Here is a 14,998-nt window from a genome sequence, read left to right on the forward strand (position 1 = left end):
GGGGGATGTTCTGCTTGCTGAGGTCAGGCGGGTGAGGAGGCAGTGGAACCTTTCTTACAGATGGCCGAAGGCGCCCTCCACCACCATGCATGTCCTGCTGAGTCTGGCATTGAAATGTTCCTTGCTTTGGTCAAAGTGTCCTGTGAAGGCCTTCAGAAGCCAGGGGAGCAGTGGGTGGGCTGCATCCACCTTTATGCATATTGGCATGTCCATGTCCCCAACCCTCATGATGTGGTCAGGGAAAAAAGTGCTGGCATGCATCTTCTCATAGGGGCTAGAGTTTCAGAAGACGAGGTCATCATGTGCCTTCCCTGACCATCCAACATTGATGTCAGTGAACCAGCCTCAGTGGTCCACAGCAATCTGCAGACCATAGAAAAGTATGCCTGGTGTTTGATTTATTTGGAGGCCTGGTGGTTGGGGGCCTGGATGGGGATGTGGGTGCCATCAATGTCTCCCTCCCCCCTGCAGTTTGGGAAGCCCATGGCAGCAAATGCGGCAACAATGAGGTCCACATCACCTGGAAGGATGAGCCGGGGCAGCAGGACGGTGTTCATGGCCCTCACCACCTGTAGGAGGAGAACAGAATCACAGTGTTGCCAGAGCCCTTGGGAGGTCCCCAAGGGCAACCCCCATCTCAGTCACACCATGACCAACCCCCTACTTACCCAATCCCCCATCAGGGCTTTGTGAAGGCAGGACTCAAAACCCTTCCAGGGAGGGAGCCTCCACCCACCCCTTTCCTAGGGAACCCCATTCTAGCAGTCCACCACCCTCCTGGGACAATAGCACGAGAATGCCATACCTGCATGAGCACAGCCCCGACCATCGATCTCCACATGCCTGCAATGAGCTGTGGAGGACCTGTTCCTGCGGGGCCACGAGGGCAGCCTGCAGTAACTACAGCAGGAGGTGCGACATGGGGTCTAAGAGCTGTCGATTGCTTGGAGGCAAGTCCAGCTCCATGACTGGAGTGATGTGGTGTCCGTAAGGGCAAACAGAGTAGGCAATGAAAAGGCTTTGCTATCCCTCAAGGAGGTAGTCAAAGAAGATGAGCCTGAGACACAGGTGTACAGGGGTTCCTTTAAGCTTGAGCCTCTGCTAGCCTCAGCCAGCAGCTCCAGGAAGTGACTGCTGCCTTGATGCCCTGCCTGGAGTGCTTCTGGGTGGCTTTAAATGCAATTCAGCATCCAATGAGTGTGGACACTCTATTTTGAAATAGCTCAGTGCTATTTCGATGAGCGTTTGCTGTGTAGCTGCACTATTTCTAAATAAACTATCTCAGAGTTTATATTCCGAAATGGCTTATTTTGAAATAAGCATGCAGTGTAGACATACCCCTAAATCACTGTCCAGGTTGCAAGAAATCCCAATGTTTTAAGGTATGGAAACCCAGAATTAAGATACCCAACAACCTTAATTCTGCCCTGTAATGACATAATGCAATCACTTTTATTACAATTCACGTATTTTAGTATTTGTGGCCCCTATTAAATTGAATTGTTTAAAGAAACATTAATTTTCTCTTCATGGCATCACTACAGGACAGAGTTAAGGTTACTTGGGTGCCTTGACTGTGCATTTACCTTCATAATTTTGGATTTCTTTTCAGTGTACATTTCCTGGTTGTGTAACACATACTGTAGGATACTTAACATATGCTTATAATGTTTTTTTTTAAACTTTAAATTACTGCTTAATTCCATCCAATGTTTTGCCTGGAAATTTTCTTAGTTTTTTTAAATTAAATGTCCATCCAATAACACTGAACAAGAAACCCACAGGAAATTCTACTAGGTATGATATGAACATTTGTCTGAATTCCAGATAATTTTAAAAATAACTTTTAAGGACAGATTCACCAATATGGGTACTAAAGAGACACAAAAAAACTAGAGTACACCAGCCAGTTAAGATGTATCATGCGAGCAGCGAAAACAGCCAAAGCATATTGGTGAACCTGGCTCTTAATTTGCAATCAATTTATTGGTCTACAGAGGGCTGTATGAGTGATACCGGTAAAAGGGAGACCCCACTTATTAGTTAGGCGCTCACAACTACACTTTTGCTATAGTTCTCCTGCAGTGTTGCCTCAGTGTGCTGTGGCACTCCAGCTGCAACATCACAAAGAAGCTTTCAAGCACTGATGCCTAGGCTAGTTTCAGTCACAGGATCTTTAAAGAGAAGTCTAGCCATGTTAGTCTGTAAAAACAATGAGCTGTCCTGTGGCCCCTTAGAGACTAATACATTTATTAAGTCATTAGCTTTTGTGAGTAAAACCCTCTTTGTAAGAAGAGTTGGAGTGGAAATTACAGATTCAGGGGTATCTATAACAGCAAAGAAAGTTATTTGTTAATTGTAGGACCAGTGTTAATTAAACTAATTAAGTCAGGGTGGATGTGTGTCAATCACAGCATTTGATGTGGAGATACAAATATCAAAGGTGGGGAAATTGCCTTTGTAGTGCATTAAGCAGTTAAAATCATTTTTCAAACCTAAATTGACAGTGTTGAACTTGTAAATGAACTCCAGTTTAGCTGTCTCTTTCTGTAATCAGATGATACATTCTTTTGTAGAAGGATGGCTACTTTTAAATCCATCTTTCAACCTCCCTGGACATTCAATAATGGATTTAAAAGTAGCCATCCTTTCTGAAAATGTAGCCTATGTATAAGATTTAAATTAGTATTAGCTAGACAAAAGGTATGAAGTATTTATGTTACTCTATAAAGTGCTACCAGATTATTTGCAGTTTTTCACTGTAATCTATAAACTAACTAGAAGACTTACCCAGAATTGCCTGGGTGCTTCAGGGTAAGGGGCTAATGATGAGGGAGGGCCATGAGTCAGGATAGGGCTTTGGGGATGTGTAGTGTAGGACAAGAAGCTGGGGGTGTGAGAGAGGGTTGCGATGTGAGAAGTGGCTCAGGATGGGGGGTCCCATCTACCAGAGCTTTCACTCGTCCCTTAGGTCTTTCCTCCCCTCCCCTCCTCCTTCTCCAGCTGCCAGGGGCCTTTTATCTCCCCCGAATCCCATGGATTCCAAGTGCCTTTTCTCCCCCCCCCCCCCGCCAAATGATCTTATCTTCTTTAGGGGGCCTCCGATAAAATGGTCTCTTAGAGTAGAAATCTTCCTTTACATCCTCATTGGCATCCATTGTTGTTGCACAGCTGCTCACAAGTGTTACCTGTCGTTCTTTGGTGAGCAGCAATTGGAGTGTCATAAGCCGCTCATTGATGCCTTCTGGCAGCTCAGAGAGGCACCTTATGAGCTTATTATTAATAGCAAAGCCTACTCCATACAATCGAGGTTCATCTAAAGATTTTCCCTTCCAGAAGTAAGTGTATCCTCCTTTCTCCTCCCTCACTTTCATCAGCTCTTCTGGATTTGGACAAGGCAGCAATATCGATATTAAACCGATTCAATTCATGAGCAATGATAGCTTTGGTCAGTCATTGTCTGAGTTGTCCATCAGGGTATGTACATTCCAGGTTCGTAAGTTGAAAAGTTTATTATATTATTCTTACATTATTATTTCTTACAATATTAAATTTAATATTCTCATAACACAAGTACTTTTCACTGATGTCACAATTTTTATCCAAATATTAAAAAGCATTTTACATTAGTTGTGGCTCTTACTACATTTAAAAGGCAGCGCTGCAGCAGTCCTGGAACTGGCATGAACCGGGACTGCTCAGTCCTGGCTCACGCTGACCCTGGGAGCTAACCTCCTTATCGACTAATTGAGTAGTCAATGGAAATTCCATTAGATACTGGATTAGCTTATTAACTGCCACCTAGCATCCTTACCTGGAGCCAAAAGTGGTGACTTACTCAGCATCACCAAGTCCATCTAAAAAATACAACCCAGCTCTCAAATGCTAGAGTACCCCTTCCCCATTTTTGTAGACCTCTAAATTAGTAACTGTCTATTTTAAATATCTAATTTACTTTTTGTTTTGCTTTTATTTTCTGCAATTTGTTCAGTTCAGAGAAGAAAGACTAGTCAGTTTAAGTTTCTTCCTTCTTATGTATGATGTGTTATGATGTCAAACAAAAGAAGTACAGGCACTTTCTTTCTAGATTATTGTTATGTTACATCAAGGAAATCAAAGACATAATTATGTGTTTGGGAGTCAGAAATCAAAGTCTTTCTCTCACTTGGTAAGATACACAATCTTGAATCTCCTTAGCCCTGCTCCCAGTAGAGGACAAGTAGTCTTTAATTCTAAGGATGCAATATACAAAAACCAAAATCATAGCTATAGAGCCTACAAATCATTTTACAATGCTCCAGTCTTTTAGTAGTAAATACTAAAATTAATATTTAACAAAAAATTCTGTTCCACTACAATTGAAAATTAACATTTCTTCCTCAGAAATATCTGTTGTGGTCTTAAATATTAATAGGTTTGTTTTACCTCACCTATATTTGGGGGCCAAATTTAAACTGATTCTGCACCTACAAGGTACAAATGGTGCAGAAGACAATTCCTGTGGCAGATTAGTTTAAATGTAATTTGTATTTTATTTTAGCCACCTTTGGATGGTTTAGGAGGGTTTTGGCAGAATGTGGGGCATGAATTGGGGACAGTTTTGAAGGACAGATGGCCCAACGCCCTATTAGAGAGGAGCAAACCTCACAGGGGCACAAAGGAAGGAACTCTTTAGGTTAGGGGTGAGGAAGCTAAGGCTTGGGGTGTGGGCTCTGGGCTCCCCTTCAGCATTGGGGTGCCCACGTTGGTGCTCCAGTCCCCCCCCTTCCCTTCTGGGGCTGGAGGGCACAAAAATCTACTAGTCTGGCCCCTTCAGGCTGTGGCGTGCAAAGGGAATGAGGGGCGTGTTTCTCCATCTCAGTCAAGGGCCAGTCAGTGAGGGGGTTTTGTGGTTGCTTCTCAGTCGCGTGCACTCCCATGGGTTTTTCTGTGGGTCAGTGACCCCCGACGCAAAAAAGGTTCCCCCGCCCCAGCTGCAAGCCTGCAGAACGACGAGTCTCCACACACATACTAAGCAGCGTGGGCGGGGCGGGGGCCCGAGCTGCAGAGCTGGGACGAAGGGGCGAGCGACCCTCTCGCTGTCTTGCGGGAATCAGTCCGGGGGCCGATGCCCAAGGTCACGCGCCGCGGGGAGGAGGTTCGGACAGGGAATCCAGGCACGAGGCGCTCCCTTGCGGCGGGCGGGCGCGTAGAGTGGGGGACGTTCGCACTGCAGCAGGCCACTAAGGTGCATTCCAGATGGGGAACCACCTGGGACAAGGTTCCGTCCACTCCCACTTCCGGGTTCCCTCCTCGCGCATGCGCCTACCTTCACGTCGTCTCATCCCCAGGGCCATCTTCCCGGGCTGTACCATTTCGTGCATGTGGTGGGAGGGAAAGGTCTATAGACACTTCGTTTGTGTCTGCTGCTTCTGAACCCTGTAAGACCAGTTACGACTCCTTACTCAGGGCTATCGACGCTCCCAACAGTTCTCTCTCTGGGTTCTCGCTCCTAATCTATTCCAATCTCTCCTATAGGAGGAGGGTGGTACGCTCCACTCCCACCTGAGCAAGTGGCCGGGCGATACCATCCCCGCGCAGTGCGGGGGAGGAGCTAGGGGTATTGTTGGGTCAGGGGGTGCGTGCGGCTCGCGGCTAGAGCAGGTTCGTCACAGCCGCCGCGCACAGGGAGGGGCGCTGCCCGGAGCGCAGTGTCCCCTCAGGCCTCGCCGGGCGCGGCTGCTCCCCTTCCGCCCCCTCCCCGCTACCGCAGCATTGGTAGCGCCCGGCTCCAGCTGACCGGCCTGGAATCCCGGCTCCGAGCCCCGAACCCTCCACTCCCAGCGACCCCCCCCGCCCCGGGCCCGCCGGAGACTCGGCCCCGCCATGGGAGACGCCGGCAGCGAGCGCAGCAAGGCGCCCAGCCTGCCGCCCCGCTGCCCCTGCGGATTCTGGGGGTGAGTGCGGCCCGGGGAGGGGGCCGGGCGGGGTGAGGCCCGGGGAGGAGGCCGGGCCGGGGTCTGGGCTGCACCCTGGGGCTGGGCAGCAGCAGAGCCGGGCCTAGTGACTAGGCCAGGGGCGGCCAGCCAGGCGAGGCCGGGATTCCTAGCTTCCCTTAGGGCCTGTCATCAAAGGCTGAGCCACCCCTCCCCCACCCCAGGCCGGGCTTGCTCCAGGGCAGGGGCATGTGCCCCCTGCTGTGCTGAGGGGGCTTCCCTCGTCAGAGGCGTCCCTCCCCCAGGCCTGTGACTATTTGCTGCATCACAGGGCCGGGGTTGGGGGGGCTGGCTCCTGATTTGCAAGTACAAGTGGCTAAGTCAGGGTGTGGAGAGCAGCTAACTCATCCCCAAATATCCCTTCTGTATTCTTGTCTCTAGCCATTGACTAGTTCTCAGACGTGTGTGTGTGTGTGTGTGTGTGTGTGGGGGGGGGGGGGGGTTCCATCTGTGTGTGTCTGTGGCTTATATTATTATTTATCACACTACTATTATTTCAAAATCTATTATTAGTTAGTCATTTTCATATCCCCTACTCATAACTCCGGTCATCTGAAGAAGTGGGCTGTGCCCACGAAAGCTATGATACCATCTACATGTTTTGTTAGTCTATAAAGTGCTACCAGACCATTTGTTGTTTTTTTCTGTAACTGACTAACTTGGTTACCCCCTGTATCTCTCCATGTGTTACCTAACCCCCTTCTTTCTCCCTCTTCCCAGCCATTCCAGCTTTGACTTCCTCCATGGCCTGTAGGAATTGTAGAGAATTTCCTGAAAGGATCAGCTTCAATGTCTCTTTACCCATTCCTCCAAAGATTCAATTTAATTACAATTAACACACTTTGTTTCTGAGCCCCCAGGTGGAATAATAGTGGCCAATGTGCCCTCTAATTTTTTCCATCCGTGTATGGAATACATTTTATTTGCACAAAGACATGTTCAGAGTGCATCTCCAGAAGAAACACATGCTCCTGGCTGTGGACACTCTGCTAATCATCTGTGCAACATTTGAATTGCTCTTGGGTGATCACCCAAGCACTCAGTTTGCAGGGAACACTGATAGTGGCATCAGCAAAGTAGCAGGCAGGCAACTTTCTTAACTTCTGGACCTTTATTTCAGCCTTTCATAGCTACGGCTAGCTTGTAATTTTCAGTCTGTCATGTAAGTCTGTAAAGAACCATATACACCTATGTGTGTATAAATAGCAATATAAAAAGCGTCCTTTTGCCACTTTACAAAACCTTCTGAGCAGACTTCTTGCCAGGGATGGTCTTTAGCATCTGCTGGCTCATCCTGTTTTAAAGGAAGAAGACATTCTTCTGTTCTGGAAGAAAAAACATAACAGTCCATTTGATTCTTCTTTCACTCTCCAGAGCCATGCTGGTAAAGAAAGACATTTCCATTAAGTTTTTAGTGAATGATTGTGGCATGTGGAATATGCTGGCTGAGACATGAAAATAAAGTGTCTTGAATATGTGTGGTGATGTAGATTCCTGAATTTCTGATTTATGGAGTGTTCAAAAGGTATGTTACTAGGTAGAATTGTGGGAGTCCATCTGCAATTTATACCTGTCTATGAATGCACCACCTTGGGATTTATAATAATACAATTTAAAGTACTCTGGAGAAGTGGAAGGATGCGTATTAAGAGTGATTTAGTTGTTTTACATATATTTTCTAAACTTTTTTCTAAATTAAATCCCATTTGTGAGTTATGGTACAAGTCTGAACTTTGACAGTTACGATGGTCCCATTGGGAGTGATCTCACAAGACACACTGTAAATATACAGCAAATTGTTACTTTATTTTTGATTTACTAGGCCCACGAATTAATGTCTCACGCTTACAAGAATATGGGTGAAAAGCAGTTGTTGCTACTTCCACTATGGTGCGATGGCTTCTGTGGCCAGTGGTGATGTACAAAGGCAGTGAAGGAACTACACAGTCTTCAGCTTGCAGCTCTTTTCATGCTGAACTTTGTCGTGAGTTCAGTGCCCTGGGTTTGTGACATCAGTGCATTGTCATGGGAGGAAAAAAAATCTGGTGCCTCAAATGGCGGCTGTGAAGAAAGTGGCCATTTAAAGATGCTGCCTATATGTATAGTTCTTTATGGACATGGCTTCCCATTACACAAGCAGTCCCCCATCACATTTGGCCTTAATTTGTCCCCTTTTGAAGGGATGTCATTCCAGCAGTGATTCCTCCATGATAGGGATGCAGTACATTACCAGTAGAACTGTATGAAAAAGTTCACCTTCTGTACCTGCAGTGTTGATAAACAGGGCTTCATATGCATGTTCTGCAACCTGGCACCTTTCCAGAATACAAATATATTTTATCAGAGAGAAAAGAAAAAGATTGTTTGACCAGATACTTAGATTTTTCATCATTGAGTTACAGGGGCTGACATTGTTAAATAGCCTGTAGAGATGACTTGTGTACATGTGCACTTGTGTACTTGCTTTTGGTCCTAGCACTCAAATCTGTCTTTAGGTGAACTAAGATGTCAGCATTTCTTAAAAAAAAAAAGTGATGTATAAAGGGCACGAAGGGGGAGGATTGTGTGTTCAGTTATTTTCTGATTTCTAAAGACACGCTTGCCCTCATTTTCTTTGTCCTTGTTTACACAAGAAATGGTTTGCCTGTAGAGCTGGACTGCTGTAGCTATGCTGGCAAATCCTCCTACTGGAAATGTAGTTTATCATCACCCTTGGGAGTAATCCTGATCCTTTGACTCTAGACAGGAATTAAGTGGTGCACATCTGACTCTCTTCTCTCAGAAACCTCTTGCTGTTCCCCTGTTCCCCAAGATTTCTCTCAAGGCTGCCTTTGATCCTGAATCACACTTGTGGTAGAAAAATGTGTGCTAAGCCAGTTGACTAGCCTGGACTCCAGGAAGTTGGTCTTGGCTAAATATGAAAAGGTTGTAATTATTTTTATGTGAAACAGAAGTTCTGTATAATGTTGAGTACTTCGCCTGAAGTGAATGTTCACTGCAGTAATCCACAAACATTTGGCATCATAAGACAAATGTGAAAAGGAGCATTGCAAATAAAATAGGCCTTTCATGTAAAAATACTTACTTTTGGTCCTAGCACTCAAATCAAGTGATGTTTAAAGGGTATGAGGGTGGAAGATTGCATGTTCAGTTGTTTTCTGATGCATCAAAGTAAAAAAGTTTTTAAAAACATTTGCTTGTTTTTCTATTAGAAATTTAGGTCCTATGTAGGCTGGAGGATTTTGTGGTGATGTAGTGGATGTTTACTGGAAAGCTAGCAAAATGGTGATAGAAGAGACTGAATTGAACAACTAAAAGGGGGAGAAGGGAATGTTTTTGTCATACTGTGTAAAATTTTCTTTAAACATCTGTTCCAAAGTAAATGATTAACGTCAGTTATAAATGTTAATCTTTGTGAAAGCTCACAGTAACAATTATTGAAAACTCTTAAAGGCCTTCTAGCTAGATCAGACTTGATATTCCTTTTTTCTAAGGGGTGGAAAATACCTGTCAGTTCCCGTTATGTATCATTTAAAAAAGCAAATGAAAGGAACAGAACAGTCTGTTTAAATCTTTTAGTACATATGGACCGTTGGGTTGAACATTACATTTTAATGAATCATTTCAGCTATCCAAACACTCTAAATCAGGAAACCTAGTCTATATTAATCTCTTAGAACTTCATTTACAAAAGAATTTATGCTTCCAGTATCTTAGAAATACCTTCACTATTAGGGATGTTAAAATTAGATTAATCAACTCATCAAATACTCGATGGAATTTACATTGACTATTCAATGAGTCGATAAGGGCTCTTGCCTTTTAAAATGTAGTAGGAGCCCGCCCAGTTCTTGCTACATTTCAAAGATTGAAATACCACATGGAGCCTGGGTCCAGTGAGAGGACTCAGGGGTCCCCCACTGGTCCCAGGCTTCACCTGGTGCTTCCGCTTTGAAATGTACAAGAGCCCCAGCGGGAACTCTTCTACATTTCAAAGGTGAAATGCTGCCCGTGCGCCCCTTCCCCCACCCATAGAGCTGGAGTTTTTAAGCTGGCTCCCCCCGCACCTGCTTCTCCCCCTCCTCCTGCTTGCTGCCTTTATCAGAAAGAAGCAGCAGGGGGAAGTGACTAGTGTGTTGACTATCCGATAAGCTTTTGCTTATTGTATAGTCGATTAGTTAGTCGATTAGTCGCTTACATCCCTATTCACTATCCTTTCCTCTCATTATTATAGCATGTCACAAGCTTTGAAGAGTTTCAGGCACTGTGAACATTGTAATGTACTTTCAATTGTACTGAACTTAGGTTCTTTCAGTTGCTTTTTGGAATCACAAGCTACAGTTTGCATTGGTTATTTTTTTTAGGGCTGAAGATTTCAGATATGTATATCGAGTGCCATGAGTATTCTAATCAAGCCATTTTGCTTGCTACCTATAGCAGTTTTGCTCAAATTTTAGGACCCAATCCTGTTATGAATATCATGTGGGCAGATACCCATTGACTTTGGAAGGGCTTTCTCTACATAAGCTCAGGGATTCATTTGTGCTGACTTTGTTGCAGGACTGGGACCTTTGTGATTAAGCAGTCACATGCATGGGTTAATATTACAAGCTAAAATACCAGTTGGACTTCTAGGAGTTGATTGAAGGGAAGGGAGAGGTCAAAGAAATAACTTGACAGCTCTGTGCTCTGGTGAATGTTTATTTTCTTTAAAACCCATAGCAACACTGAAGGTATTCTATGCAATGCCTTAAAACCAGAAAGAGAAGCAAATATGCATAAAACAAATGAATTCCATTCTCGAAATGGTGGCTGCCAGCAGGAAGTTGATTGAAAACACAGTATGATTAGTTTCATCCCATCTTATTTCTGGCAACTTAGAAGATGTTGCACTCCGCTAAAGCTGACGGTAATACTGCTTTGAGAACAGGCCAGCAGGGATTCTGTGTAGGATGTTACCACTGGTCCTGCCTCTCACTGACACTGCCTGCATCATAGACGTGAAGACACATTCAGCCCCAAGCTTACTAGTGTCCTGGGAGAATCCAGAGTTTACTTCCAAATCTGAATCTCCTACTTGTTAGTACATTACTATGGTCCTGCCACATTAACCTGGTCTTTTCAATGATTGTCTATATAATATAAATAATTTGATCAACAAAATATACGTTTCAAGTTGCATGGTAAATTTGTGACTTAGGATCTCTGAAGCATTCCTTTTTTTCTAATCTATTAAGCTGATTCATTAATTTTTTTTAAATAGTCCTTTGTTTTTAACACTGCTCTCTCTGGCCAGTGTTTAACTTTGAAACTGAAGCTCTTTCTTCTTCTAGAGCCCTTAGTGGTCTTTAAAAAAAAATTCACTTCCTAATCTCTGAAGTCCATACCTGTCCCAAGTCTTTCCTAACTAAAGGTGTCTTTAGTTACTACTACAGTACTAGTGTTAGTTTGCACTAGGAAAGGAAGAGTACTAATGGTTCTTATCAGCTTCTCTTAACTATTTAGTCTTTGAGGTGCTAATAGACCATTTGTTTTTTTTTAACGTTTTTCCTGTTACAGACTGGTTCGGCTATCCCTTTGAAACTTATCTATCCAATGTCCTTTCCCCCCCTCCTCCCTTTATTTATTCTTGGTTCTGGACTTCCAACACTCTGGTCACCTGAGGAAGTGGGCTGTGCCCACAAAAGCTTATGATACCGTCTACATATTTTGTTAGTTTTTTAAGTGATATCAGAGTATTTGTTGTTTTGTTAAGTTTGGGATGCAATGAGTTAGTGGTGCCTTTCCTATCTTGGGCCTCAAGTTCTGGGGCAACCTATTAGAGAATGAATTGTTGATTTGTTCTAGTTCACATCAGAACTACCATACAGCTTGTTACAATTTATGTTGACTGGAGTCTTTAATGAAGACTGGACAAGAATGGCAGTAAGTACTGTACATCAAGGTTGAGGTGCTTTGGATTAGCTGTGGATGGATGGCAGCGCTGTGGGTCAGGATTGAGGTGTATTGACACAGCTGTGGCAAGGAAGACTACTTTAGGTCAAGTGCTACCAAAACTGTTATTTCCTCATACTAAATGGGGTGAATTCATTTAAATCTGTAGTAGAACAGAAAAGCTTAATATTCACTCCCTTTAATCCCTGTTGTTTTTCTTAACTAAGTGAAAACTCATTTTCTGATAGGAGAGCCAAAACATAATTTTTTTTAAAAGTAAGGAGACAAAATAAGATGTTACAAAGATTTATAGGCCACTATCTGCGGGCACTTTACAAGGCTTAAATCTGGGTAATAAACTAGGGATGTTAGCATGTAGTAGTTTACAGGATTAACCGATAAACCTAGATGTATGGGTTAATCCCAGTGACTGCACACACAACTGCCTCTGTATCAGCGGCAGCAAGGTGGGGGAGCGCTAGGGTGAGGCTCCCACAGAGTCACCTGTCCCTCGCCCCACTGCCTCCCACAGAAGGTAGCACGAGCTCATGTGGCGCTCCTGCTGTGTTCCCCTGCCCTATGCTGCTGCTTCTAACAGAGAGGCAGCAGTGTGGGAGGTGAGGGAGACAGGCGGGAGCTGGTACATGCATGAAGTGGCTTTCAAGATGGATCCCCATGTGTAATTGACTCCTGCAGAGCTGCCTGCCCCCATGCTGCTTCCTCTTTATCTGGGATGTGTGTGTGCAGATGGGAGCCGGTGCTTGTGGGGAGCCGGATTTTTTTTTGCACTGGCTCTCGTCCCCTTTTCTCCCCCATGTGTAAACGTGTAACTACTAAAAAAAATCCAGCGTTTACATGTTTACACAAATACACTTTTGTTAACATCCCTGTAATTAATGTGGCTTAACTTACTGGTTATCTGATTGTGGGACAGCTTCTGGCCCCCCAAGCAAGGTTGCTCAGTGCTGCCAGGACAGCAGCGCACCCTCCCCCCCCCCCCCCACAGCTCTGAGCCACATTGAGCATGCGGTATGGTGCTTCAGCGGCATTAGCAGCGGTGGCAACCAGGAGCCCTGTATCCCTTTGAAGCGCCAGGCCCTGAGGCAGCTGCCCCATTTGTCCACCTCCTGTCCCCTATCTGTGAACTGTGTGTGTAGTAATTCAACAAATACTTGAATGTAATATTTCCAGTTTACTAGATATGAACTCGTTAATACTGCTCTCTCAATATCTTCACATGAGTGTTTCAAAGCACTTTATAAATAAGGCCTTACAACAGTTGCTGTGAGCTAGCTGTTCTTTTCTGTTTTTTTATTTCTATTTATTCAGCCCCATAGCTGCTGCTGAATAAAGGTATTTCCACCAGCTTCATGGCTTTGTAACTAGGTATTCCATTGAAATGGAGGAAATTTGTAAGAGAATGAGTTGATCCACTGGATGTAAAGAGAGTAAAGTAAGGATGATAAAAACACGTTAGAGAAACTAAAATACTTTGCATCACTTTTCATCATAGAGGATACTGAAGATAACCAGAGGCATGGAAAGACATCAATATAAAGGGAAAATGAAACAAATTGTAACTCTCTTTTGTCATGTTCTCTCTTTGAACTAGAGTTTTATAAAATAATAATATAGAGCAAGTAAGTCAGATACAAGAGGCATTCACTTAAAAAGTATGCGAATTTAAAATTGATAAGAGTAGAAATTTTGAATACAGCACACTACCTGTGGAACTCCTGTCACAAGATGTCAACGTAGCTGGAGCTAAACTATTTCAGAAGTATGCTTATTGCTGAAGTTGAATAATTGACGTGGAAATTATTGGCCTGTCACACAGAGCTGCATTTTGTTGACATAGTAAACCAACTTTCTCTTCAGAAACCTATTCTCTGTGGATATAAAAAGTAACGTCTTCATTTGGGACTAGTAAGGTCAAAATTGCGGAAACAAAAATGAGAGTAGACAAAGCAAAAATGTTGAATTTGCCGTTCCTCGCATGGCATATGAAAATATCTGCTTTAGGAAAACTCATTGGTATGTTTGATGAACTAGAGAGCTGTTCATTTCTTCAGTTAAGCCAGGGACGTGAAAAACCCAGTCACCTTTGAATTTATCCATAATACAAGCTTTCATACAGGAAAAAATGTGTTGCAAAGATAATGTTCTGAATGTAAACTGACTGAAACAAGCAGTTTTTTACTCAACTAGTTGGTGAAAGTTGGAGCACAACTTCTGCTAGTGTCATGAAATGAGTTAGTTTCATGGGTTTTGATTTGAATATTTTGATTGACATTGCATGGAACTTTCTGTCAGATTTTAGAATGGCTTTGAAATTAGATTATTTGTATCTACAAATAAATGCAAGTCTCTCTTGGCAGCACTTAACTGGGTATATCAGCGATGGATGTACCAAGTTTTCATAACAGAACAGTATGTTTATATTCTGAGCCTTACACTGCAGTGTGATTGTGTTTTGTCCTCTTAAATTAGCATTTTAAAAAGATGGATTAGTTAACTGTAAAATATGTGCGCCAGTTTACTTACCCTACAGATGTCTTAGGAGGATGGCATGCAGTGAATAAAGATGTATAATGTTGATTGTGATTAAATCTTCTTTGGGCCTCAGAGAAAAGTCATGTATTCAGATAATCAGTGAACTAGTCTAATTTGTCCTTCTCCTCCTCCTTTGTAAAGAATGAAAATGATATCCCTCCCACTTGTCATACTCAGAACTAAGAGAATATTCTTATTCCGGTCAGTGCAGCATGGGCAGGGTTACTGACAAAGAGCCCTGTTACGATTTTTGTAAATTATAAATGGGACATCTGATAGTGGGGCGACAGCTTCTCTAGATGCTAAATATTCAAAAAGGTATTTTCTGTTCTTTATAAAACAAAATGACCTGCAGAGCCTGAGAGAATATGTGGGCAAATACAGGTGGAGACGTTGCAGGTGACAAATGCAAACTGATTTTGAAAATTAAGTGTGTGTGGATTGTTAGCATTTATTATTTCAGGTAAAAGTTTGTTCTAGGTGCCAGAGCTGACAGATGTGTCCAGTAGTAACTGTTTTTGTATGAGTCCACAGAC

General features: G+C 43.5%; 1 protein-coding gene across 7 annotated transcripts in view; it reads left to right on the forward strand.

The window, feature by feature from the left end:
- The first annotated feature begins 5,554 nt into the window (after nucleotides 1-5,554).
- The window catches only part of ZFAND3 (zinc finger AN1-type containing 3), a 277,816-nt gene continuing 268,372 nt past the window's right edge, over nucleotides 5,555-14,998 (forward strand). Inside the window, exon 1 of one of the 7 annotated variants that reach the window (XM_089777409.1) lies at nucleotides 5,555-5,936. In XM_089777409.1, coding sequence (XP_089633535.1) covers nucleotides 5,866-5,936 — 71 coding nt within the window. In that variant the 5' untranslated portion in view covers nucleotides 5,555-5,865. The remainder of the gene's footprint in view (nucleotides 5,937-14,998) is intronic. The other 6 variants (XM_089777411.1, XM_089777410.1, XM_025186351.3 and 3 more) reach the window with 6 other exon arrangements.

This window comes from Pelodiscus sinensis, chromosome 3 (assembly GCF_052426305.1).
Source record: "Pelodiscus sinensis isolate ZL-2025 chromosome 3, ASM5242630v1, whole genome shotgun sequence".
In the NCBI taxonomy this organism is placed as follows: Eukaryota; Metazoa; Chordata; order Testudines; family Trionychidae; genus Pelodiscus; species Pelodiscus sinensis.